Genomic DNA, 25,762 nt, shown 5'->3' with positions numbered 1-25,762 from the left:
ACAAAAGTGTTGTTTAACGCAAACATATTTTTGTTATTTTTGACAGAAAATCCAGGGCAAATTATAGAGGATTGGAGGTGTTGATGTTAAGGTGTCACAACATGTCAGAAACAATCCCAGTTACTAGAAAAAAAGAGACATTTTGCAAAACAGGATGCTATTAAACCCCTGTGAGTGTGTTTTATTTAGACGCAGAAGTGTGTGCAGCGCAGTGCAGAAGCAGGCCGCTCTGGGCTCTCACCTCCTCTCCTCTCCTACCGGCAGCTACTCGCAGCTGATCGTGGAGTTTCCGCTGGCTGTGCTGGCGGCCCTTGCACTGCTTCTGCTGGGATGCTCCTTAGCTGGGATTCTGATTGGCCCCTTGCCAGACTTCTCAGACCCTCTACTGGTGAGTCTCCTTCATCCTTTCTCTTTAGTCCACTGCCTTACCATGCACTGTTCCAAAAACCCTGCAGCCACTCCCCGTGCCCCCCTCCGCAGTCTCCCCGAGTCTTTCATCTGCTCTGTCCCCCGTTCTGTCATTACCGATAGAGTAACACCCTCCTGCTGCAGCCTGCTGGCAGCTCATCAATGGAAGCGCATCATTTCTCAGGCAATTACAAGCCTAATCAACAATCAAGTATCACTCTATTCTGGAGAGACAAAGTTGCACAAACCTGTGTGCGCAGGTGTGCTTTTATATTCAGCACCACACAGCACATGCTTCACTTAGGTAGAGTAGTGTCATTTTAATATACTCTGAAAACCTGTGCAATTATGTCTATAGCAAAGGCATTCCGTAAACAATTCTCTTATCAAATTAGCATTAAATGGCAGGCAGCTGAAATAGGGTCATGTAATCAGAACAGCCTCTAAAAGGCAGCGTTTCTCAGCAGCCTTCACTCACACTTCCCCTCCCTCACGCTGAAATACTGTCTCCGCTCCTGTGCAGGGGTTTGAGCCGCGAGGGACAAGCATCGCCAGCCGACTGTCCGCCTGGGCCAAACTGCAAGCAAACACGGGGCTCGGAAAAGCACTCTCTCTGTCGCCTCAGCAACTGACAGACAGGGCAGCCAGCAGGTGAGACATTTCCCCACTCCATGGTGCACTCAGACACAGACAGGCGGTTTCAGCAAAGTGCAGCTGCACCATCTCATGCATCCTCATGACAGATTATATAATCATTCACTGAAACAGGCACCAATTTGGCAAAGCTGAAAGGCGCTACCTTCAAATGGGGCCACCTGAGAAAAGCCATTTATTCTGAGGCTCTTTAGCAGTTTCCGCTCCAGCCAGGTATGGGCTGGCACACCTCCACTCACGTCTGGCCACAGTGTGGAGTAGATGTGAGGGGTAAACTGTAGCCAGGTAGAGTGAATGTAAGAAATAACCAATAGCACCTACTGAAGTAGCTGGATACAGCTTAAACTCCATATTACTTGCTCACTGTTACATAATGATAGAAAACAGAGGTCACGCATGTTTTTATTCTTAATTTAACCTTAATTTTACCAGGAAATGATCCCATTAAGATTTAAAATCTCTTTCACAAGGGGGGCCTGGCCAAGACAGGAATAAAAGAGGTACGCAGTTAAGGGTGGACAATCAATGTATCAAAATAATAAAGGTAACAGTGAATATGAACAGGGATAAGGAGATGAGAAGCACACAAGCAGAACATAATTATTAGGCTAGAAGCAAGAGCAATTAGTAATCAAATCGTCCTTGAGCACAGCTTTAAAGACATCCAGGGCTATTAAACTGTCAAGATTGCTTTGCAGTTGTTTCCCTGACAAAGGGCAATGTAGCTTAATGCTTTCTCACCAACGCCTGTTTGTGTTTGAGGAGAGAACACAGCTAACGGGGCAGCTTGACAGTGATGGCCTGACAGAGGGACATGTGGCAAGATTCATGCAGCAGCTCATAAGGCAGACCAGTTCTCTGATACAGATAACAGTGACGGGCGCGATAGGTGCAGACTGTGGCAGACCTCAGTGCTGCATGGTAAACTGCACCAAGCCTGCTTCAGCAGGAGCTATTAGCATGCATGCCAATTTACATCTCCACAGTCAATAACAGGAAGCAATTTAGCTACAATCATTTTCTGGCCTGAAAAGAAAAACAAGATTTACTTTTACAGAAGAAACCCAATTTAAGTCTCAGTTTTTTATTAAATGTTCTATATGATATTTGATATATGAATATGATATTTGTGTTTATATGCTTTCACCTCTACAATTTGTTTATTTTTTGAGCAGCTATAGGCTGTTTTTAAGGTAGTATCTTTTTTGATCTTGAAAAAAACAGCATTCAGAACAAGTTACAATGACACTCTGAACAACATTAAAAGCCTTTTACAAGTGTATTAAATGTTACCATCTGCATAAAGGTGTACATTGGTATTTTCCACACCAGGTTTTAAACCCGGATTTTGTATACATTTGGTAAACAAAATCGGGCCTGAAACAGAACCCAGGGGAACACCTTTGTGTATATTTCAGATTTTAAATGATTTTAAATGATGAACTTGAACACATAAATTTCAAACCAGGCAACTGCGTTGGAACACAGACCTGTGTTCATTAGTGTTATAAACACAACACCACGGTCAACAGTATCAAAGACCTTGGATAGATCTAAATATAATGCAGCACAGAATGGTTTCTTTTCAAGACCATTTATGATGTCATTTGTTAGCTTTAAAGCCATGGAAATAGTACCATGCTGCTTCCTAAAACCAGACAAACTCACTTAGAATGACACTATTTGATAAAAACTCTTTTAACTCTTCACTAATAAGACCTAAAATTTTGGCAAGAAGTCACAGAGTCTGACATTTGTACAGTAGGACATCGAGGGGTCCCTGGTGCATTTACTGGTGCTTTACGACAGTAAAAGAACAGGACTCTGACCATCTGAGCATGTGTGACCCCTTGAACGTCTTTCTCTGTGTAAAGTTATGGGGAAGCAGCAGGCAGCAGCGTTGGTCAGGAGACCCCAAAACTGCGCCAGCGGAGAATGCTAGACAGGGACCTGGTTCAGGACACAGCTTTCTGCAGCTCTCCAGGTGAGGAATCTACAGGCATCCAACAGGACTCACAGTGTGTGATAACAGAACTATACAGTGACTTATCAGGAACTGCAGGCCAGTGGCTGACAACAGAGCTATATAACATACATCATCAAGCAGCTTCAGTCCCACCCCTCATTTCTCCTTTCCCTACATCTTAATGGTTTAGATTTTCAGAGGTGCTTACAACTAAAATAGACCTGAGATGTAAAAAGCAGATGTAAAATAGATCACAATATAGACATAAGATAAATGTCTGGTGGTACTTTTGTATCAGTATAAGCTCAGTGGTGAACAGAGGCCAGTGGCTGCAAACTGGGGGTGTCAGTGTCAGGCTGCAGGCCTGTGACAGTCCCCACACTGCTGCTACATGTCAAACATGGCAGTGAAGATCCAGCATCTGTGCAGCTATCTGCCTAATCCTAATGGGTGCACTTTGTAAGTCACTCTGGACAAGAGTGTCTGCCAAATGAATAAATGTATGTAAAAAGGATTAATAAATATTATACAAAATATATATAGAAAAGGGCTTCCCATTTTGAATTTTAAACATACTAAGTGGGATGGTATCAAGCCCAGATGATGGAAGAGGAAAGCTTATTTCTTTCAGTCCATTTCCTCACTGAACTGGGGAACGCTGAAGCAGTTCTGTTAGCGATTTGTCTCCCTGCAGTCCTTGGACTGATGGGCTAATGATGCTGTTCCCCCTCTCTCTGATGCTACAGGACAGCGCTACGCTCAACTGGTCTTCCGCTCGGGAAACTCCGCCAGTCTGTGGAGCCTGAAGGCCATCCACTCCATGTGTGAAATGGAACAGGCTAGGGTGAGTCTGTATTCTCTACCACGCCCATCTCTGTCTGCAGCTGATGACCAGACACGGATCAAAGGCTTTAACTACAGCCCAGAAAACCTCAAAAGCACATGGAAGCAACTCGATATGCCACACCAAAGTCCTTAACAGATATGACAGATATAAACAAACCTTCCTCACCAGAAAGTGCCCTTTGTTGAGCATTTCTGTTGCAACTAACATTAACCATGAAGAAGGACTGAGTGAGAGTCCATCATGCTACAACATGGTATTAAGCCATTTTTGAAAAGGTTTGGAAGCATAACTGTATGCATCCTTAGATATTCTGCAGGCTTGTCTCTTCATTTGTTTCCCTCTTGCACTGCCAGGGAGAAGTATTTTTGGTTCTGTCTAGTGCAGCTGCCAAATTAAAAATGCATCTGCATAATGACATAGCAGCAGCAGAGGTGTGACTCTCTCCCCAGCAGACGATACGCTATGCTGGCAGCACTGTTAATACTGATGTCTACTCTCGTCTACAGTCCCACAGGCAGAAACATGCTCTGGAAATCTTTAATCTAAAACTCATTTTATCCATATTAAAAAAAAAACCTTGACTTTACACACTATATTTTAAAATTTTGTGAGACTATACTTCGCCATCTTAGACCAAGTAGTATTTCCTTTCATGGGAGGGCTTGTAATAAATATGCACCTTCATAAAAGCATCCCCAAATGAATATCACTGTTATCATCAAAATAAGCAGCATCACAGCGCTGTAACAAACTGACAGGATGACTAGCATTTCTTAGACATTTCAAGGCCCTATCAAACTCACTAACTCTTAAACAGACAGAAGGAGGTAATGAAATCAAAGTAGGAAAACGACCGTCACGTTTCATAGGCACCATCAGCTCACTATGTGGGCCGTGGCTTTGGAAAGCTTGGGCCCCCCTGCAATCAGTGATATGTTTAAAATATAAGCCACATGAATAATATTTTCTGTGTCTCTCTGACAGATCCGCTCTCATGCACACTTCCAGGACCTCTGCAAACAAGTCCAGCATCCTGCAGGTGGGCCGGCAGCAAGGCGCGAGTGCTGTCCCAGCTGGTCTCTGGGGAACTATCTGGCTGTTCTGAGTAACGCCACTTCTTGCCTGGGTCTGACGGGCCCCCAGGTGTCCGACAGCTTGACCCTGCTCCGCCAGTGCGCTCCCTACTACCACGATGGAAGCCTGGGTCCATCCTGCACTGAGAGGGGCAAGCTCTGCGCATCTGTGCCAGCACAGTGCAAACACTCCAGCACCATCTACCAAATACTGCACTACCTGGTTGATAAGGACTTCCTGGGACCTCAGACTATAGGCTATCAGGTCCCATCACTCAAATACAGCCTCCTGTTTTTACCTGTAGAGAAGGGCGATCCCATGATGAAAATATACTTGGACAACCTAGAGGGCCGTGATCTCACATACAGGAATACCACTATCACAGGTATGGACTTAGGCATCAAAAGAACACTTTTCAAATATTATCTGGCTCGGGACTCCGTCTACCCCGTCCTGGCAGTGGTGATTCTTTTCCTAACCGTTGCCCTTTACCTTCGTTCCTTTTTCCTGTCAGCTGTATCTTTGGCGGCTACCATGGGCGCCCTACTGACCTCCTATTTCTTCTACAAAGTTGCTTTTCGGCTCACATTCTTCCCTTTTCTAAACTTTGCTGCAGTTCTGATCTTACTGGGTGGATGTTCCAACCAGGCTTTTGCATTCATAGACCTATGGGGCCTCCAGCTATCCCAGAAACCCCCTGCCTCACTGGAAAAGAGAGTCAACCGAGTTCTTCAAGAAGTGGGGTACCTGATATTAGCATCAGGTCTGACATCTAGTGCCACATTCTACTCAGGATACATGAGCAGTATCACGGCCATCAGGTGCTTCGCAGTGTACCTCGGTACTGCCTCCCTCATCAGCACCCTCCTGGCTCTGGTTTGGCTGCCCTGCTCTCTGATTCTTCGTGAGCGCTACACCATGTCAGCTGCTGCCGCTCCTGCAGGGAAGCCCTGCTGTGCTCTGAGTCCCGGAGGATTCTGGGAAACCAGCTCACGAAAGAGATGCCTGTTTAACATTGCAAGGAAACTGAAAGGGTTGAAACGCGGGCTGTCCGACACCTCGGATTTGCTCTTTATAAAAATCCTGCCGTGTGGAGTAGTGAAATTCCGCTACATCTGGATCTGCTGGTTTGCAGTTCTAGCAGCAGGAGGGACGTACATCACTTGTGTGGACCCGGGCATGAAGCTACCAGCCTCAGACAGCAAGGCAACACAGCTGTTCCGCTCCAGCCACCCTTTTGAAAGATATGATGCAGAATATCGCCACCAGTTCATGTTTGAGCGTCAGAAAAGCGGGGAGGACAAACCCATGACAATTACTCTTGTTTGGGGTGTTCTACCAACAGACAACGGTGATCACCTGGACCCCAACAGCAATGGCTCTTTAGTGCTGGATCCACAGTTTAACATGAGCAGGCCTGAGGCCCAGGTGTGGCTGAGAGAGCTGTGTGGGAGGATCCAAAACCTAAGCTTCTACTCACCAGCATCATCAGCAGAGGGAGAGATGCAGGGTGACAACGTCTGTTTTGTTGAAGAGCTCATTCACTGGGTATCTATCAGACGCTGCTCTGAAAGCGAAGATGCTTCTACCTTCTGCTGCAATGCTATTCCTTTCCCTTATCTCCCAGATATCTTTGAACGATGTCTAGGCATGATGGCAGCAGAGAGAAATGTAGGAGGGAAAATGCCCAACACCGCTGGGCCTCGTTTTGACTCAGACGGCCAAGCTGTAGCACTAGTTATAGAGTTTAAAACCACCCACCAATACAGTTTCAATTACAGCCAAGCCACAGATTTCTACAAGGTGATCGAGACGTGGTTTACTGAGGAAATCTCCACTGCTCCGCTGGGACTTCACAAAGGATGGTTTGTGAGTCAGCTGGCACTTTATGACCTGCAACAATGTTTAAGCTCAGAGACCTTAGTGGTCACAGGGTTCTCTGTAGCCTTGACCTTTGCTCTGCTTCTCTTGACCACCTGGAACATTCCCCTGAGTATCTATGGCACTGCTGCAGTTGGAGGGAGTGTTTTTGTCACAGTTGGTCTCCTGGTCTTACTGGAGTGGCAGCTAACAGGCCTGGAGGCTCTCTTCATTTCTGCTGCTGCTGGTCTGTCCGTTGATTTTGCTGCCAACTACTGCATATCATACAGCCTGGCCCCGCACTCAGACCGGCTGGGGCGGGTGGCACACTCCCTGAAGAGAATGGGCTGCCCTGTGGCTACAGGAGCCGGAGCCTATTTCTGCGTGGGTGTTATCATGCTCCCAGCCACCGCACTGCTGTTCCGCAAACTCGGCATCTTTCTGCTGCTGGTGAAGTGTGTTGCCTGTGGATTTGCCACTTTCTTTTTCCAGTCACTCTGCTGTTTCTTTGGGCCACAGAAGAACTGCGGACAGATACTCTGGCCCTGTGCAGCAGCTGGCGGACAGTACACAGGGAAAGGGACTGAAAACATGCTGTCTCCCTGCTCGGCCGCAGAGAGATCCTCTAATTCAGCAGCCAACGGGGCTTTTGGTTGTGGAGGGAGGTCCCGCATTCGGAGGAGTTTTGGGAAAGGAAGCAGCACAGGTCACCTCTGCCCAGGCCAGCAACGCCACAAACAGAGACCAGCAGGAGGTGGGAGGGAGCCTGAACAGTACGAACTGCAGCCATTAGCCTGTCAGCTGAGTGACAGCTTTGAGAACAGCACATGCACAAGCAAGCTGTCCAACAGGCCCTCCGTGCTGTCCGACGACATCCAGGTCCGTGGCCTAAGCCCCAGGAGAGACTTGGAAAGAATCAGCATCAAAGACAGCAGCGAAGATCTGTCCTGCAGACACCTCAATAGCTGCAACCCTCCCCCTGCCCTGCAGACCTCCTCTCCATACAAGGAGAGCAGCGTGCGGCCAACAGGAGGTGCCTGCTCTGACCCCACCCGGGAGCGGCTCTTGTGTAGGAGGTGCCGCAGCCAGTCCGGCGGCATCAAGCACTGGAACCTGCCCCTGTCCTCCTCCTCCAGCATGGAGGACATCATCGTCAGCAGCCAGCCGCTGGACTCCGGCCACCAGCGTTCGCTCTCCATGGAGGGGGCCACCAGTAGTCCGTTCGAGCACCACCCACACCGACGCCTCCTGTCCTCACAGTCCCAGAGCTCCTTTGAGGGGCTGGAGGACTCCAATGAGACCTGCCTGAGTGACATCGAACCCGGACCCTCCATCCTGCGGGCTTCTGACGAGGCCGAGGACGAGCTGCAACCAGGCCACCTGAACGGAAAGAGGGACACCCTACGCCTGTCCCTGCGAGAGACAGTGTACGAGGCGTCCTCTATAGGGGGTGGGAGGGGGAGGATCAGCCAGGGAGAGCTGCCGGTGATCCTGCCCAACAGTAAACCTGACCTTCCTGATGTGTGGATCAAGAGGGAGGGTCGGAGCGGGGACATCAGCTGATAAGGATTTACATGAATCTGCTCCACGAAAGAGGCATTCCACACTCCACAGCTGGTGCAGTTCCACACTGCAGCCAGGACAGGTGGATCCCAGCACCAACAGGCAAAAGTTCAATTAAAATCAACAGCCAGAAATGATTATACATTAGAGAAGGTTTGCCTTTCCCTAATCCTTGCGCTTTCATAATCCTTTTTAATATCAAGGTACAATGGTGTTTAGCAGTTAGCATTCTTTGATGTCACTTTGAAATTATGACTAAACTTGTCAAGCAACTGTAATAGTTGACTTTCATACAGGAAATACTGTTGGTTTTGATAACACGTACTGAATATACTGGTTGCTGCAGTATATGTAAAATACAGATTTGTCTCTGATGCACTCCAAGCTGAAATATCTGAGAAACACTGATACTACAACTACAACTTGGAACTTTGGTGTTTTAACTAGTAAAGTGGATCTGTACAATTTTCAACATCCACGTGGATGGAATCAAGGAAAGAAGTCGTTAAGGATTTTGTTTGAAGACAAGAATAAGACAGAAGACAGAATAAACTGACACAGTTATGAATGAGGGCACTTTGAGTGTGAAAAATAAGCAAAAGGTTCCTCAGTGGCAGAAGTGTGTGAATGTCAGTGCCTAACACAGTGTTCTGCTTGCTATTGCTGATGCCTACACTGCTACAACAGGCCCCCACTGACCATCACAAGAGTGGAGCTGTTCACTCGGGAACTGACAAGTGTTATACATAAATGATACCATGAGTGTTGTGAGTAATTAACTGTCAGATAATCATTGATGTATTCATATTCAATAATTCCACTGACATGAGGGTTGCCTTAAAAGTACTATCTCCCATTATAAAAGATTTCTGCAGGAAGATGTGTGGACAATTAATAAGAGTGTAACATTATTTGCCAATTCTATGAGTGTGAGTATCACTTTATTTAAATACAATCTGGTTAAGAAAAAAACAGCATGACCTTTAAGGCAACCTTTTGATGTACTGCATAATAACAGCTAACACCAGTGCTAAGACCCTCTACAGGACATGGAAGGTTTACAGAGGTAAATAAAAAGCTGTTCCAGGTTGGAGACTATGGGTGCTTTCACACTAGAGCTTTTGGTGCGGACCCGAGTCCGCTTGAGCTGTTAGTTCGGTTCGTTTTGTTGATGTGAAAGCTGTTTCTGAACTCAGGTGTGCACCGAGGGACTGTACCCGAGTCCTCCAGAAAACGAGTGTCTGGGATACGGTTCACTTGAACTCCAGTGCAGTTTGCATTTGGTGTGAAAGCTATCTGATCTAAAACCAGGAAGTAAACGCTATTTTGCCTCCCTTTTGCGTCGTCGCCTAGCAACATTGGTAAATAAAAGCTGCACGTTCCGTACATGTGGATGACGTAAACGGACCAGGATTCACAACCAAAAAATGTAATGTGAAAGGAGACCAGTGGGGGCAGGGGGAGGGGGGGATAATTGCACTCGAGTTCGGACCAGCAAGACGGACGTGTGGAAACAGCCTAAATGTGTTTTAAAAGTAACAGTGAGCAAACAGTTGTTTGATGTCTGTAAACTGTTAATTTTCTTACTTTCCTCAGACATGACCAACCTGCTAAGGATCTACAGAAACATATTTGGCCACAAGGTGCCTGGGACATTCCACTCATATTGCCATAAAATTGATGCTGTGTCTTTGATTTGAAATAAACATATCTCTCAAGGCATTTCCTTTCTAAATTTGAATACCACAAGGTGCCCAAACACAAACTATATATCAGTTCTGACACTACATGAAATTGCACATGGTCTCTGCTGAAGCTTTGGCACTGGAGCTAGAAATGTTTATGCAAACAGTGCTGGAGGCTGAAAAGGTCTGTTAGCAGGGGGGGAAAACAGCCTTTTTCCCCTCCCCCTGGCTGCCTGTGGCTTGCCAGCTGCTGGAAATCTCCCCATCATTGCAATACAGATTTGTGGTGAGCAAGTGAAAAGTTCCCAAATCCACTTTACTGTGTGTAAAACACTCTTCAGTAATAATGTGTACAGCTAAAGCAATAGAACATTTGCCAACCATATTGTAGATCACAGAGTTTGCGGAATATCCAAGATTGAAATCAACTTGTCTCTGTGTTGTAATTATATGTATATCTGTGTACAAATGTCACTTTATATGCATGTGCCAAATCATTGTAACATTTAAAATCTTTTTAGAATGAATACATACGACATATCCTAAAGTTCTTCTGTACAGCACTGTGGCTAGGCCAGTCTATATGTGTTCAACAAAAGCTTGCAATAGGGTCCTGTCAAATAATTTTGGATAATGGCTGAGTGATTGTATATACCATGTTGTACTGTATTTGAACTCCAAATTGTTCATTTATAAAGACTGAAATTTTACAACAATCAAACTGATACACACATTCGTGAATATGAAATTTCATTATTGCCCCAAGCTTACTTTGTCAAATTAAACTACCTCAGTTTCCTACAATGACCCATCACTCCCATACATGATAAACACATCCTGTCTATTCCTTTCAAGATCTTTCATGAAAATACAGCCATTTACAGCTTTCCTACAAATGGCATCCATATCCAATAGGTATTGGAGTTCAAGTTCAATACAGGTGATGCACAAGAATACACAATGGAATTACAACCCAGTAAAACTAGAGTTTAACAGCACACAGACCTGTGTGTCTGCACTGCTGCACTGAGATCCCAGGACACAGCGCCGCAGTATCCTACAGTGAACTACATGGCTGGAACTCTCAGTTTTACTGCAAAAGCTTCCTGTAAGAGCTTTACACAGCAGCAAATATGACACGATCCCATCAAATCAAAACTGGCTGAAAAGATGTACCAAAATGCTCTGTTGTATCTATCAAACACAATGTCACACAAAGTCAATGTGGTCGTAAGTGCGTACAAAGGCCCCCATTGCAGCTTCTGACATGCTTGCATTAGTCAGATTTGAACTCCAAAATGTTACTTTCACATTGTTTAATTTCACAGCAGAGTGGAATTGGTTTGGTTTGGCCTGAGACTTGGATGGCACGTGCCTGAACTCAGACTCTGAGAGAAAATCACTGCCTTAGAAAACTAGTGAAAATACAAGAACTGACATCAAGTCTCAGTGCTGTGAAAACTCAGACCCTCCAGTTTACAGGGACTTTCTGCAGCTTGCCACTGTTGCAAGTGACACAAGTTCATGCTTCTGTTATACGTTTAAAGAGGGAACGAGGGACATACTGGGAACCAGATGCTTCTATAGAAGATTTTTTTCAACAAATTCTCTTTCTGAGTTTGTTTTGATATGATAATGCTCTGACTGAGATGTCAAAATAAAATGTATTTTTCCTGCAGAATGAACGCGTTTTATTTCAAATGCACAAAGATAAGACAACAGTGTTATCATATCAGCTCATTTGAATTGCATGAATAATGAGAACTTTCAGAGCATTTTTCACTTTTGGAATAAAATACAAGACAGATTCCAAATGATTTATTTAAATTAAAAGCCCAAAAAATAAAGCATCCTGCATGATAAGAGAATGACATCGAGAACCAACCAAAAGCAAATTAAAACTTTTACTTTTAATTAAAGTTAAATGGAAGTTAAATGGGAGTTAAATGGAAAATACATTTCAAGCAGAGAGAAATGCCTTGCCAAAGCCCGGTTTCTCCCATCCAATTCTGCCACAGCAAATAAAACCTCCAACTCAAACCTCTCTTTCATGTGTGTGAAATTACATGTTATTCACTCCATGCCCTTAAGAGAGAAACCCTACTCCAGGATATTTTGACAGCATCTACAGCAGCCAGATTGCACAGGGAGTTTCTCTGACTGCTGGCTGGTCTCCCTTCAGTCCTCCTCCCAGTCCTCTTTGGCCCAATCTGGCATGCGAGTACAGTACTCAAAGTCTGGTCCTTTATAACGCAGCGCATGGAGGTACATGACCAGCTCCTTCTCTGTAGGGTCTGGCCTTACTATCTTACACTCACTGCATAAAGGATCTTTAAACTGAGGGCCACACCCTGCCCTGCTAGAAGATTCTGGGGATTTTGACTGGATTGTGGATTCATCATCTGGACCCATTGTTACCTTTTCCTCTGATGCACTGGCCAGGGGGCGTGAGTCCTTCCTTGGCAGAGTGGCTGTGCTGGTAATCAGATCCTCTGAGCCATTCTCCACATTCTGCTCTTGATCCTTTGACTGACAGGTTTCCTGGCAGACATTTGTAAGGTGCCTTTCCTCAGATACACGAGAGGCGCTAAAGGGCTCTAAAGCAAAATCAGCACTTTCACTACAAGCAAAGGCTGTAATATCTGCATTTTCACTCGCACCACCTCCACGGGCACCCACCCCCCCCTCCACACCTCCCCCCTGAACGGGGCCGTCATCAGGGAGGTCCAACAGGTGCAGGCTCTCCTTGGAGCGGTGCTCCTCCACCAGCGCCTGAAGGAGCTGCTCGTCACTCATGTCCACCAGGCCTCCCTTGGCCCGTGTGGGGCCCCAGGCGGAGGAGCCATAGATGGGGTCGTTCAGGATGGGATAGCCCAGGAACTGCAGGTGCACGCGGATCTGGTGTGTGCGGCCAGTGAGTGGCTTGCAGAGCACCACACTCGATCGGCCGTTCCAGCTCAGCTTCTGAAAGGCCGTGCGGCACGGCTTGCCCTTGGGGTCCACCCGACACACACCCACCTTGAAGGAGACCACCAGGATGGGCTCCTGACACAGCAGCTCTCCCTCTGGGAATTCCCCCACCACACGGCACACATACTCCTTCTCCACCTGTGATAGAGGGCTTCAAATCAGTTTCCTGACAGATTAAATCTAAATGCAATTTACATGGATTACATTTTTTTAACACTATCGATTCACACAGCTGGATATTTACTGAGACAATTCTGGTCTAAGTAAGTTGCCCATGTGTACAGCAGCAGTGCCTCAGCACGGATTCGAACCGGCAACCTTTCAGTTACAAGTCCTGCTCCTTACGACTGTGCTACACTGCCACTCCGTTAAGTTAATTAAGCACAGTAAATTAAGGACACTTCCTTTCTGCATCTTAAAATCAGTAGTCTATTGAGGCTGTTAATATACTGTGTGTGAGATATCAGTTTCACCGTGTTTTCCTTTGGATGGCCTGATTGGTGGTCTGACCTGTCTGTCCCGGACCAGCTGGTCCAGCCTCTTGGACATGTTGAGCGTGCGGGCGAACAGCAGCACCCCTGAGGTCAGGCGGTCCAGCCGGTGCACGGTGTGCAGGCCACACAGCCCCCGCTCCTTCCCCAGAATGAAGATCACCGTGTTGTGGCGGAAACGGCCACAGGGGTGCACCGGCAGAGACGCCGGCTTGTCCACCACCACCACCTCCCCATTGTCCACCAGGATCTCCAGGGGCCGGCCGCAGACAGGTGGCTCATGCCGGTGGACGGTATTCCGCAGGAAGTCGTTGTTCTGAACAGTGGATGGAGGTAGTAGGAAAAAAATGAACTTACTGCATGTGAGGATAACAACCAATGCCGACAGTGTAATGCAATGAACACTGGCGTTCAAATCCTCTGAGAACACTGCCAAGCATAAAAAGCTACAAGACTTAAATGACTGCTGTTAAACCAATGACACAAGATTGCTTACTACTTTGTTTTCACTTGAGAAAAGACAACTGATCATCATTTTATAGAGGTCTTACCTTTAACGTAATATCCAAATTATCGACGGGAGTTTCATTCAGTCGTATGCGTCCTCTCTTGACAGCCTCATCGTAATAGTCTAATGGTTCAGCTCGGAATTCGCTGCTGAAAACCTCCCGGAGGCTTTTTCCAATCCAGCGACCCTTGCAATACGTCTTGTAGTCAAAGAAATAAGGGTACACCTTGCGCAGGCCACCTTCAAAATAATAAGAGGTCTCTTTGAAATGCTCCTCGCTGAAGCTGACGCCGGGATTTCGCTTTTGCGGGGGCGGAACGTACCTCTCCCCCTGACGCAGCTTCTTGCCACCTGCTCCTCTCCGCTTCTTCACCCTGCTTTTGTCTGGCTCCTCCACCTCTTCGCTTTTGCGTTTTTCGCCGCTTTCCTTTTCCCCGTTCCCAGCAGCAATATGGACCGATTCATTCTTGTTTTCGATCAAACCCTCAGTGGCTTCATTAGGCTCCATTTCCGCCAAATGATGCACTGTGTGATAACGCTGACAAAGTCCTCTGGCGTCAATCTTACTTTCGTTGCAAGATTTTAAAACGTGTTTCTGTGTCATGTGCAAGCAAACATTTTTAGAGTGAACAAGCCTGTCGGATTTTAGAGTAAAAATGGTTCCGCACAATTCTGACTTCTTTCTAAATCTGACCTTACTTCGGTTATCGTAGACTGTGTCATTTCGGTTTTTCCCAATGCAAAGCCTTACCTGGGCGTACAGTAGATCGCCGAGGGTTTCCTTCGCGCAGAAGAGTGTGCGGAATCGAAGCCGTTTCACCACAGCATCCCACATTTACCGCACGTGTGCCCGGGTACGCCAGCCGATCGACGGCTGCCTGTCGCAATCCGATTACATCATCACTGCGCGTTTTCTTCTTCGCGTTTTCTTTCTTCTTCTTCGTTTTCTTCTTCGCTGGACATGCGCGGCTTTGGCTCACTGCTGCAGCCTACAGCATTGATTGTGTAGCAACCACGGGAGCAAAACGCGAAAACTGCCACTCCGCGGACTGGAAGTATTCGGTTTAAGATGTGTGGGCGAACGGGAAACAGATACGGCAGGATTATCTCACAGATAACCAGATAACCAGATAGCCCAGGCCAGCAGCAGAGTGTTACAGATAAACACAGTTCAATAAAAATTCCTTATGTAAGATTTGCTGGAATGTAAAGCCTCTGGCATTCAAGATCATGGATTCAGTTCATCCCACGAAGAGCCACATCCTTCCCTACCTCTGTACATTCAGTGTGACACAGATTTCACCTCTTGCCTTCCTCTAAAACTGATGCTGCACAGCCATAACTGCTCTCCTCTGCATGGGCACTGCTGTGTACCTCAGAATGTCATCACAGTACTGCACCTCTTAAGCCCGGCTTCATATGGTCTACACACACATCCACAACTAAATAATACAATCAAAGCCAATGATGGGTTTTCGATCTCTACACCACCAGCCTTTTAGCCTACATCTCATTCAAAACATTTTTCACAAATGCTCTCTCCTGACCTGAAGTAATAAACCTTTCTTAGTATGGAACAATCAGCAAAGTAACAATGCATGACCCCCATGATCCTGCACACTCACTGTCCTTCTGCAGGTATGCACTGCAGTCTGACAGGGCTGGAACCCAACTGGGAGCAAGAGAACATCATCGAATGCCCAAAGTGTCTCTCACATGCCATTCATAGTGCGTTAACACAGCCAAAATTACCAGCAAAGCTTTACATTTATTCATTTAGCAGACGCTTTTAGCGACTTACATAGGTTACAGTTCTTTACAATGTTATCCATTTATACAGCTGGATAGTTACTGAGGCAATTGTGGGTTAAGTACCTTGCCCAAGGGTACAGCAGGAGTGTCTCAGCGGGGATTGAACCAGCAACCTTTCAGTTACGAGTCCTGCTCCTTAACCACTATGCTACACTGCCGCCACTACTAATTACCAAACAACCACAAAGTAGAGCAGCTGAATTAAGCTTTACTAATCACCAAACAACCACAAAGTAGGGCAGCTGAATTAAGCTTTACTAATCACCAAACATCTACAATGTACACAACCCACCTCCCCCTGACTACCTCCACTACCCAAGGCTACCTACTAATTACCACAAACTAAAAGACATCTCCCAAACACATACTTTTTAATAGAGTACCCCAAGCAGTTTCAAATAATGTGTAGTATCTGTAATTTGCAACTGTTTGTAGTATTTAGAATTTTGTATGTGGCAATGCAAATATAAAAGTGGATACTACATAGATAGGCAAGTCATAAAGGCATCATACAGAAATATAAGCACAATAATAAATACTTAGTAAACATAATCAGTTTTATTTAGAATTATTTTGCAAATTAACATGCCATGGTTTACCAAATGCATTTGTCCATTTAGATACAGTGAGGCATACTTTGTTCATATATAAATAATAGTATGTTAAATGATACAGTGAATTCCATTCTAAAAAACAGCTACAATTTTCCTTGACAAAGGCTTAACTTGTGCTTATCCATTCCAAAAGTGCCAGGTCTGTTCACCGCGTTGTATTTCCTATCATATGAAAACAAGGGTTTTTTCTGGTTTTTAATTGTCTCATTTCTTGTGAAGTTTCACAAAAATTGTACAAATGTAAATTTGTATACAACGAACTTAATATGTGCCCTGTTCTTGGTCAGTCTTTGAACCCCTATTGTTTTCAGTACTTGGACTTCCCTAGTTTTCACCCAAAATAATAAAAAGGAGTATTGAAATACAGTAATTATCTAAGCCACGACAGCTCTAAAAAGTGTTTATGTAGTAAACAGTGACCTCTACTGAGGTAACTGGGAATTATTTTTGCCTCCAAATAAATGAAAAGTTAACTTAAGCGAAAACTCTCCCCTGCCACATTACCACACCATTGGAATACTGGTGATTTTACCGGACTAACTTCCCAAGTGTGTCCACATATACGACTGCCAAAGATATGTTAGCAAAGGCAAAGAATCTGTTGAATACACACTTAACAGGATATTAGAGATCTCACTGACAGACGATTTTCAGAGCAGGCAAATTTGCCAAGTAGGCAAGCTAATGATATTTTCAGAAAGAAAATCTAAATCCAACAAGAACATTTTATCATTCTACTGTGGATTAGCTAATAATGTAGAAAACATTTTGATCTTGTTTTCAAAAATAGATACCTGCAGTATCAGTATCATTTCTTCCATTGTCCCATTTTCAAAATAAACTGAAAAATTCACAGATTATTATTTTTTCCCTTAATTAAACAAAGCATCAGATGTCAGTGTCTTCAATACAACACATTGTAGGACTGTGGCACCAACTCAATAAATAAAAATGAGAAAATACTTGAATGGTAAAATAATTCAACCCAATCACTCCCCACGATTAATCTGTTCATTTCTGCAGTGCAAATGGCGTTCTCCTGAAGTGAGCTGCAGGGCAGAGCTGCATACGCTGAGGAGGTGCTTTCTCCATGCTTTGTGGATTCAGGAGCTGCAGCAGCAGCGCCACCTCCTGCAGGGGCAATGACACTGCAGTCAGAGCTCACCTCTGGGGAAGAGAAAAACTGCATTAATGACAGCTAATATCTGCATGAACCTTCAGTTTTCACAGCACTTTACACCACGATAATGAAAACTGATTTGTGAAGTTTCTACAAATGGATGTGATTGCAGGTGTGAATGGGGAAATGCATGATGACTGTGTTCACCCGATTCTCCCCTACAGACTGAGTAACTGATCTGTTGATGTGCCTCCTCTTTGTGCTGAGCCTGCAGGGTATGAGGCTGAAGGAGCACGTTGTTTTTCCCAGGTAAACACCTTCAGGGTTTGGACTGCAGAGCCCTGCTGTACCTGGGCCACTGGCGCTGCCTGTCGGTGAGGGGGACGTAGACGACACCCATGAGGGCCTTCCTGGAGAAGGTGCCATCACTCTGCCGGTCGTACTGCTCCAGAACCTGAGTGCTCCCTTCTGGGCCGACAGGGAGAACCAGCCTACCACCTGGCTTCAGCTGGGCCAGGAGCTGCCGAGCGCAGAGACACACGAATGCACAAAGGAGAAAGCCGCCTATGACTGCCGCCTTCCTGTTCACAGAGATCTATACAAACTTATCTTCCTGCCAAAGGCACAGTGGTACAGTGCCTATGCTCCCAGTAAGAGAGGGTAAACACCTAGAGTTAAGCCATTACCATGTGGAAGCATAATCCGCAAAACTCCACTTTCTCAACTGAATATTACACTGTCCACAAACACAGCCCGGCCCTGCCCTGTCCTTACAGCTTTCACCCAGCCCTGTCCTTACAGCTTTCACCCAGCCCAGCCCTGTCCTTACAGCTTTCACCCAGCCCAGCCCTGTCCTTACAGCTTTGGGGAGGGTAGGAGCTGCTGCTCCGACATGGATGGCATCGTATGGGGCTCCTTCTGGGAAACCCAGCCGCCCGTCACCAACTGCAGACAAACAGAAAAACAGGCCACATTTTGCAGTAGTACAGTAATGCTTACACACAGACTCTGCTGGTGTCCCCACTGCAGCAGAGAAAAACCTGGCACATTAAGTGCCCATATGAAGTTCATTTCAACATCACTGCATACGTTCCAAAACAAAAACAGGCAGCAGGCTGGGATAAAACAACCGTGAAGGGGATTAGCCAGGTTCACCTGTATGTGAAATCCAAACACTGCTCCTTTCAGACTGATTTTCTTTGCCCTTTTACTAATCTGGTCAAGCACATATAGTAATGCAGGCCTATTCTATACCGTATGCCATAGCTTACAGACCACACCAACACAAGCCCACTACAGGCCCTGCAGCTCACCAACTAGTTTGATCCGTCCTGATGTGAGCAGGTCAGGATCGTCAGCGCGGACGTTTCGGATGGAGTCCTCCACCAGCTCCTCTATGTGCTCAATACCCACCACTCTCCCAGTGGGGCCCACCTGCACCGGGGAGGGCAGAGCACACGTTTTCCAGACATATCACTATTATGGAACTGCAATTCAGTTATCATTAATAAAAACCAAATACATTAGGCCAAAAGACAATATGGCACAATGTTTTTCACATTATTTCATTTTTTTTTTAAGTGGAACTGCAGTACTAAAGATGAACCAAATAACTGAAAGGGACAACAGTCAAATGCCTGACAAGCACTGCATTTGAACACAGCTTTGATTTCATGGAAACGTATTCTGAAGGCTGCCTGGTGATCAGACACTGAAGCAGCCAGAGGTACCGTGTGGCAATATGAAGGGGAGAGGGAGCATTGGGACCTACCATCCTGGCAAAGCAGGCAGTGAGATAGCCACTCCCTGAGCCCACATCCAGCGCTGAGGCCCCCTCTGTCAGCTTGTCCCTCAGCACCTCCAGGGCATGGGCATGCTGTACGCAAGACACATGCTCATTTCCATCTGCTCTTGGTAGGCCTGAGCTTCTGGGATCATGTCTAACATGGATCTTCAGTCTGAGCTACACTATATGGCCAAAAGTATGTGGACACCCCTCCTAATTATTGAGTTCAGGTGTTTCAGCCACACCAATTGTTAACAGGTGCATAAAATCAAGCACATAGCCATGCAATCTCCATAGACAAACCTTGGAAGTAGAATGGGTCGTACTGGAGAGCTCAGTGACTTTAAACATGTCACTGTCATAGGATGCCATCTTTGCCACAAGTCAGTGAGCAGAATTTCCGTCCTGCTAGATCCGCCCCGGTCAACTGTAAGTGCTATTATTGTCAAGTGGAAGCGTCTAGGAGCAACAACAGCTCAGCCACGAAGCGGTAGACCACACAAACTTAGCGGGGCCGCTGAGTGCTGAAAGCGCGTAGCATGTAAAAACCGCCTATCCTCTGTTGAATCACACACTACAGAGTTCCAAACTGTCTCTGGCTGCAACATCAGTACAAGAACTGTGTCAGGAGCTTCATGAAATGGGTTTCCATGGCCGAGCAGCTGCACACAAGCCCAACATCACTATGCGCAATGCCAATCGATGGCTGGAGTGGTGCAAAGCATGCCACCACCGGACTCTGGAGCAGTGGAAACGCGCTCTCTGGAGTGATGAATCGCGCTTCGCTATCTGGCAGCCTGATGGACGAATCTGCGTTTGGCGGATGCCAGGAGAGCGCTACCTACCGGAATGCACAGTGCCTACTGTAAAGTTTGGTGGAGGAGGGATAATGGTCTGGGGCTGTTTTTCAGGGTTTGGGCTATGCTCCTTAGTTCCAGTGAAGGGTAACATGAATACAACAGCATACGATATTTTAGATAATTGTGTGCTTCCAACTTTGTTTAGGGAAGGCCCTTTCCTGTTCCAGCATGACTGTGCCCCTGTGCCCCACGTCCATAAAGACATGGTTTGATGAGTTTGGTGTGGAGGAACTCGAGCAACCTGCACAGAGCCCTCATCTCAACCCCACTGAACACCTTTGTGATGAATCAGAACGCCAGCCAGGCCTTCTCGACCAACATCAGTGCCTGAGCTCACAAATGCTCTTTTGTCTGAATGGGCACAAATTCCCACAGAAACACTCCAAAATCTTGTGGAAAGCCTTCCCAGAAGAGTGGAGGCTGTTATAGCTGCAAAGGGGGGGGGAGCAACTCCATATTAATGCCCATGGTTTTGGAATGGGATGTCCAATAAGCTCATATAGGTGTGATGGTCAGGTGTCCACATACTTTTGGCCACATAATCCATCAGTTGTTTTGGAACCAGTAAGGGTTCCAAATGGGATCAAAACTTGCTGGTGTTAAGCAGGCCACTGCATTAGGCCCACTTGTAAGTTAAGCACCTCAGAACTATACACAAAGATGTTACAACTGCCTTTGCTGATTCCTGTACAACCATCATGAGTGATCTGAAGATTCTCTCTGGGGTAATTAATGTTCCTGCATCATTCAGTTATAGATATGATCCCTCAGTTTCTTCCAAGATGTCACTTTCATTTTTTTTTAATTCAGATACACACAGTTTACACAGTTAACAATGTGAGAGGTAGGCTATGAAAAACCTCACTGATATTTTTCAGCTACAATGATGTGAATTGTTCAAAGAGCACTGCTGTAGAGAGCTGAAGGTTTCAGCTGGTTAAAATGGTAGGACTTACAAAGCAGCACTTACTCATACCCCATGTACTCACCATGTGTGGAGCACTGATGGTGGCCTGGTAGCCTGCAAGAGCAAGAGAGAAAAACCTTCAGGAGCCATAACACACTATGCTTCCACCTACACACACAGCCAAACCAGAGGTGCTGTAGCTTTATCAAATTATTCACAAAATCACATCTTAGCTTAACTGTCAGCGGTCCTACATACCTTTCTCTCCACCTGAACAATGGAAAACGTTGTGGTGCAAAATAGCTTCCGTACATCAATAAGATCAGTACAACATACTGACGGTGGCCGAGTCGTTAGCTGCCTAACAGGCATTCCGTAAAGGCAATTATTATCATCATCAGGTCTGCGGGTGCAGTGTGACTGTGTGCATTTACCTATGGACTGTGGGGAGTCCTGGTAGGGGCTGTCCCTCGAGTAAATGCCTCTGTCAGTAGCCACCATGGCATCAAACACTCGATCAGATTTAATCACCCCATGATCTTTGGAGAAAAATGGTTCAGTGATTACAGTTTAATCAATAACCACTAACTTTATGATGACCGACAGGATGAAAATAATAATAATGCTCACTATCTTACCCCTGAGTCTGCTGACGAGCTCTGCGTGTGTCTTGCCGCTGGACATCCACGCCATGGTTCTGGACAGCAGCACACCCATAGGGAAGGCCACTGCAAGCAGTCGGACCGTAGCTCGCATCTCCAACCCGCTTAGCCTGCCAATGACAGCACAGCCATGGGGAGGACAAACCGAGCCTGACGGTGCTTCCGCATTCTGAGGGGTGTGAAGCCAGGCTAGGACCCGGTGGGTAAGCTCCCAGAAGCCTTAGGATTTTGTGCTTTACTCTGACCAGTGAAGGAGACTTTCCGCAAATTCAATTACTACAGAACCGTAAAGCTTAAATAAACTTTGTTTCTAATGCAACCGTTATGGTTTACTTCTTGTCACACTGTATAAAAGCAAACGTATCAAGGGAATAATAAGGTTTGGAGCAATCACTTCACTCGTGGACTACCTGCAAAAGATGGAAACACATCAGGGCTCAGAAAAGCGCTGTACAGCTATACTTGCACGAAGTCATCTCCGCATGAACGCTAAAAATTTTGGGGACTCATTCACTTGTAGCTTAAAGGTATGACACAAAGTTTGTTGTTTGGCCAAACCATCTTTATTAGCGGATAGTCTGGATGATTTCTAACTATGGTCTGCTGCAGAAATTGTCCAGCGAATTGTTTAACGTTAGCATGCGATAGCACAGCTGATTGACTAACAGTTTTTAGTTGCGTATAGCTAGCCAATGAAATAGCTCTACGCGAGAACATCTGCAGTTTAATTGATATTGCAGGCTACAAATAACAGGCAGCCACTGTGTTTTCCCAAATACCTTGGTTTATAGTATATATCTCACCACAGCTATCCGCCGTCCTCTGCCATCTCCCACACTCGACCTTGCTTTACGGCAGCGTTCCTCTTAGAAACGACCGGGAGGCGGAACACTCCTCATCCAATAACGTTTGTATTATTCATTATTATTTTAAGCGCTCCAAACACAGCAGGGGGATGTTTGAGTGACAACGACATACTCCAATCGTATTATTCAAAATCGGAAGCACTTATTTGTTATTGGTTGGAAGTAAAATAGGACATCTCATCACATACAACGTGAAGCCATCACAACATCCACTAGCTGCGTTAGCTGCTAGCAAGATAAGCTCAGCCCAAATTTAGAAAATATTTACTGTGTTATCATCGATGAAGTTAAACTGCAGTCCGGACATATCGACTGTGGAGCGTAAGTAGCTGTACCTATTCATACAAGTAGTTAACCTGCCCGATTGCTGACGTTAGTTAACTTCCTTGCGTCATGACAACATTGCAAACTAGCTAGATACCTTTCCAGAATAAACTGCAGATACACCACTAGCGAGACTAACCAGATATCTGTCAGTGCCATCGACAGTGAGATCCATTTAGCTTCTAGCTAGTTAGTTAGTTAGTTAGTTTCTAGCTAGAGTCAGTTAGCTAAGGGATGGGTCATTATTATTGACGTTACGTTAGTTAGGTCTCTTGTTATAGCAGAAGGCTAACGCTAGCTACCTCGCTACTGGACGTGCTGAAATGCAGGCACTGCCAGCTGTGAGCTGCGTTTTACACGAGTAGCCTTACAGTGATCAGGTCGCCATGATCCACTAATCCTTGCTGTGCTAACGTTAGTTAGCCAGTTAGCTAGCCGATATTAAAGGTCACAAGCTACTTTTAGTTCTGCCAGCTGGCGGACAGCCTTATTTAAGCATCGCCAAGTATTCCATCGGTAATTTAGGCCAGCTTTGTGCAGCTGACCAATGCATTTATGGATAAAGAATATCATTTAACTTTAAGTTCAGTAAGTTAGCGGTCAAAGTTGTTTATGGTGTCCAATACAGCGAGTCTATTAGGCGAGCTGTCATGCCACCGGCAGGTGGTTAACCGTCTCCGACAAGTTAAGGGTTGCATCTGCTGTAATACCTTACTTCACCACTCTAACAGGCCACGAAGCTGAAGGCATGATCGACGATTTCGGGAGTCACGAAGCCCGGTCCAGCGGAGAGCTGTGGTCGGAGATCTGTTCGGGGCTGCCGGAACAGAGGATGGGGGGTGAAGAGGCGGCGGAGTTCACCGATTCCTTCCAGCCCCCGCTGCAGGAGAGCGACCATGCCAGCGCAGCGAACGGCATCCCCTGGGAGCCCATGGCGGACTCAGAGGTCTACATCGCCAGTCTAGGTAACAGTCTGAATCCGGGCTCATCAGACGTTTGTTTGATAACTACCCTTGATTTCACCACAGAACCTTGATGCAGTGCTGAGATTAAAACATTTTTTTCCAGAAAACCGTTTAAGGAGAATCAAGGGCCAGTCTCAGGAAGTGACCTCAAGGGAAATGCTTCGCACTCTCTCTCAGGCCAAGCAGGAATGCTGGGATAGATTCCTTTATGGTGCACAAGGATCAGATCTCTTTCAAGAGGGAAGTGACATGGATGAGAGGTGAGCAAAACAAAAAAACGAAGGGAAGCCGTACAGTGTTGGCTCAGGTGGGGAGCATGACTACAGCTCTCATAACAATGGCTGTGTTATGAAGATTTTGTGTTGCTTGTTCAGTCCATTTGTGGACAGTCCTGTCTCAGCACACACCTGCAGTTACACAATGATTCAGGTACCTGTGTGAGATGCAGTGTTCTTCTTGAGCCATCGAGGTGAGGTGCCTTGAGTACACACCTCACAGGACTTCCGTTTAGATTGGTACTGAAGATGTTTATGGGTCAAGAAGCCCAGACAATGGAGGCACAGGGGTTTTCAATATAAAGTATAGAGCGTGATATCTTGCTGCTGTAAAGAATTGTCAGTGATGCTATTGCCAAATGAAATATAGTAGTATGGCCATCCTAAAGCATTACTTTAAGAACACTGGGTCTCACAGTGTTGCTCCAGGTGTGTGACAGGCGTTAGAGTGTACGTTGCACCTGGCAGATTGCAGAGAGGCCTGCTGGCACTGCTGGTGTCCTGACACCGTGTGTTCCTCCTGCACAGCGCTCTGGAGCATCTGAAACGGTGGCTGCAGCCGGAGAAAGTGGCCATCAGTGCAGAGGAGCTGGAGTACCTCCTCCTCCCGGAGCAGGGCGGAGAGCGGGCAGTGCGAGGAGCAGCTGCAGAGACGCAGACGGAGGAGAGGCCAGAGGAGGAGGGGAGCCAGGCTCCAGAAAAATAGACCCACTGTGGAAACACCCGCGTTATTCATCTAGCTCTAAAGAACACCACCTCAGCAGTGTCGTACAGCACAGGTATCATTCAGGTGCTGTCTCCCTAGTTTCCATAATTTACTCATTTATGGGGAAAGGGTGCTTAAACTCCTGTCTCATATCGTTCTTGTCAGAGGGGAAATCCTGGTGTTTTTGTTCACAGTTGTAGGTTATATAACCTTTCATTCCATGATCTAATTATCTTGTTGGTCCTGAAATGCAATTGAATCTGTAAATAGCTGTTTAAACTCCAGTACATATCCTGAAATCATTTGGACTACGGTAAAAAAAAAAATCTAGTTCAGTCACCCCAGTATTCCATATAAGAGAAACTGGGCTGCCCATCACATGGTTTGTAATTCATGCAGCCACAGAGCTGCAGTGAAAGGGATGTGTGAAAATGAATGAAATACTAATAAAATGCTTGCTGCTGCAGTGAGCGCCCCCTGGTGCCGTGACAGTGTCAGCACAGGAAGGTGTTCCAGATTCTCCTCTGCAGCGAGACGGTCTTGTCGGTCTGGAGTTACAATCACAGTTTAGTTTTGCTACTGGAATATATCCATGGAAAAAGTGAAGACTATATTAAGTGGGGGAAAATATAATATCTGAAGGTTTATATCACAGATTATTATTTACATAATAATTGGCTTCATATTTTAATTCAAAGGTAAAAAATTAGGTAACACATCATATTTCAGATAAGATGAACAACTGGAAATAATAATGAAGCATAGATTCCAGACTCAGAATGTTAAATGAATGAACAAATATTAATGTGTAGGAATAACTGTTTGATAGAAATGTTTGC

General features: G+C 45.8%; 4 protein-coding genes across 6 annotated transcripts in view; 2 read left to right on the top strand and 2 right to left on the bottom strand.

Annotated features, from left to right (window-relative positions):
• Positions 1 to 11,726, top strand: part of disp2 (dispatched homolog 2 (Drosophila)) — a 25,527-nt gene extending 13,801 nt beyond the window's left edge. The window contains exons 4-8 of the mRNA XM_036542065.1: positions 265 to 388; positions 932 to 1,059; positions 2,937 to 3,046; positions 3,775 to 3,872; positions 4,860 to 11,726. Coding sequence (XP_036397958.1) covers positions 265 to 388; positions 932 to 1,059; positions 2,937 to 3,046; positions 3,775 to 3,872; positions 4,860 to 8,372 — 3,973 coding nt within the window. The 3' untranslated portion in view covers positions 8,373 to 11,726. The remainder of the gene's footprint in view (positions 1 to 264; positions 389 to 931; positions 1,060 to 2,936; positions 3,047 to 3,774; positions 3,873 to 4,859) is intronic.
• A 174-nt stretch (positions 11,727 to 11,900) lies between these two features.
• rpusd2 (RNA pseudouridine synthase domain containing 2) lies at positions 11,901 to 14,897 on the bottom strand. Its single transcript, XM_036542809.1, has 3 exons — positions 14,070 to 14,897; positions 13,538 to 13,834; positions 11,901 to 13,165 (listed from the first exon to the last, which is right to left on the bottom strand). The coding sequence occupies exons 1-3, from the start codon at positions 14,859 to 14,861 to the stop codon at positions 12,236 to 12,238; spliced, it is 2,019 nt and encodes a 672-aa protein (XP_036398702.1). The 5' UTR covers positions 14,862 to 14,897; the 3' UTR covers positions 11,901 to 12,235.
• A 2,291-nt stretch (positions 14,898 to 17,188) lies between these two features.
• pcmtl (l-isoaspartyl protein carboxyl methyltransferase, like) lies at positions 17,189 to 22,653 on the bottom strand. 3 transcript variants are annotated; one of them, XM_036542255.1, is made up of 9 exons: positions 22,591 to 22,653; positions 21,764 to 21,897; positions 21,560 to 21,664; positions 21,208 to 21,239; positions 19,344 to 19,448; positions 18,886 to 19,006; positions 18,432 to 18,517; positions 17,923 to 18,092; positions 17,189 to 17,583 (listed from the first exon to the last, which is right to left on the bottom strand). In XM_036542255.1, exons 2-9 carry the CDS (start codon positions 21,879 to 21,881, stop codon positions 17,556 to 17,558), a joined length of 765 nt encoding a protein of 254 aa, XP_036398148.1. In that variant the 5' UTR covers positions 21,882 to 21,897; positions 22,591 to 22,653; the 3' UTR covers positions 17,189 to 17,555. The 3 variants fall into 3 exon arrangements, with proteins under 3 accessions (XP_036398148.1, XP_036398149.1, XP_036398147.1); XM_036542256.1 differs by having other exon boundaries at positions 17,189 to 17,619; positions 22,567 to 22,642; XM_036542254.1 differs by having other exon boundaries at positions 22,567 to 22,642.
• Positions 22,654 to 22,849: 196 nt separating this feature from the next.
• Positions 22,850 to 25,190, top strand: ccdc32 (coiled-coil domain containing 32). The gene is made up of 4 exons (XM_036542642.1): positions 22,850 to 22,974; positions 23,709 to 23,942; positions 24,046 to 24,202; positions 24,746 to 25,190. Exons 1-4 carry the CDS (start codon positions 22,935 to 22,937, stop codon positions 24,921 to 24,923), a joined length of 609 nt encoding a protein of 202 aa, XP_036398535.1. The 5' UTR covers positions 22,850 to 22,934; the 3' UTR covers positions 24,924 to 25,190.
• Positions 25,191 to 25,762: the final 572 nt, after the last annotated feature.

Source organism: Megalops cyprinoides, chromosome 12 (assembly GCF_013368585.1).
Source record: "Megalops cyprinoides isolate fMegCyp1 chromosome 12, fMegCyp1.pri, whole genome shotgun sequence".
Taxonomy (NCBI): domain Eukaryota; kingdom Metazoa; phylum Chordata; class Actinopteri; order Elopiformes; family Megalopidae; genus Megalops; species Megalops cyprinoides.
The sequence above is the reverse complement of the archived record's forward strand: the minus strand, read 5'-3'. Positions and strand labels throughout refer to the sequence as shown.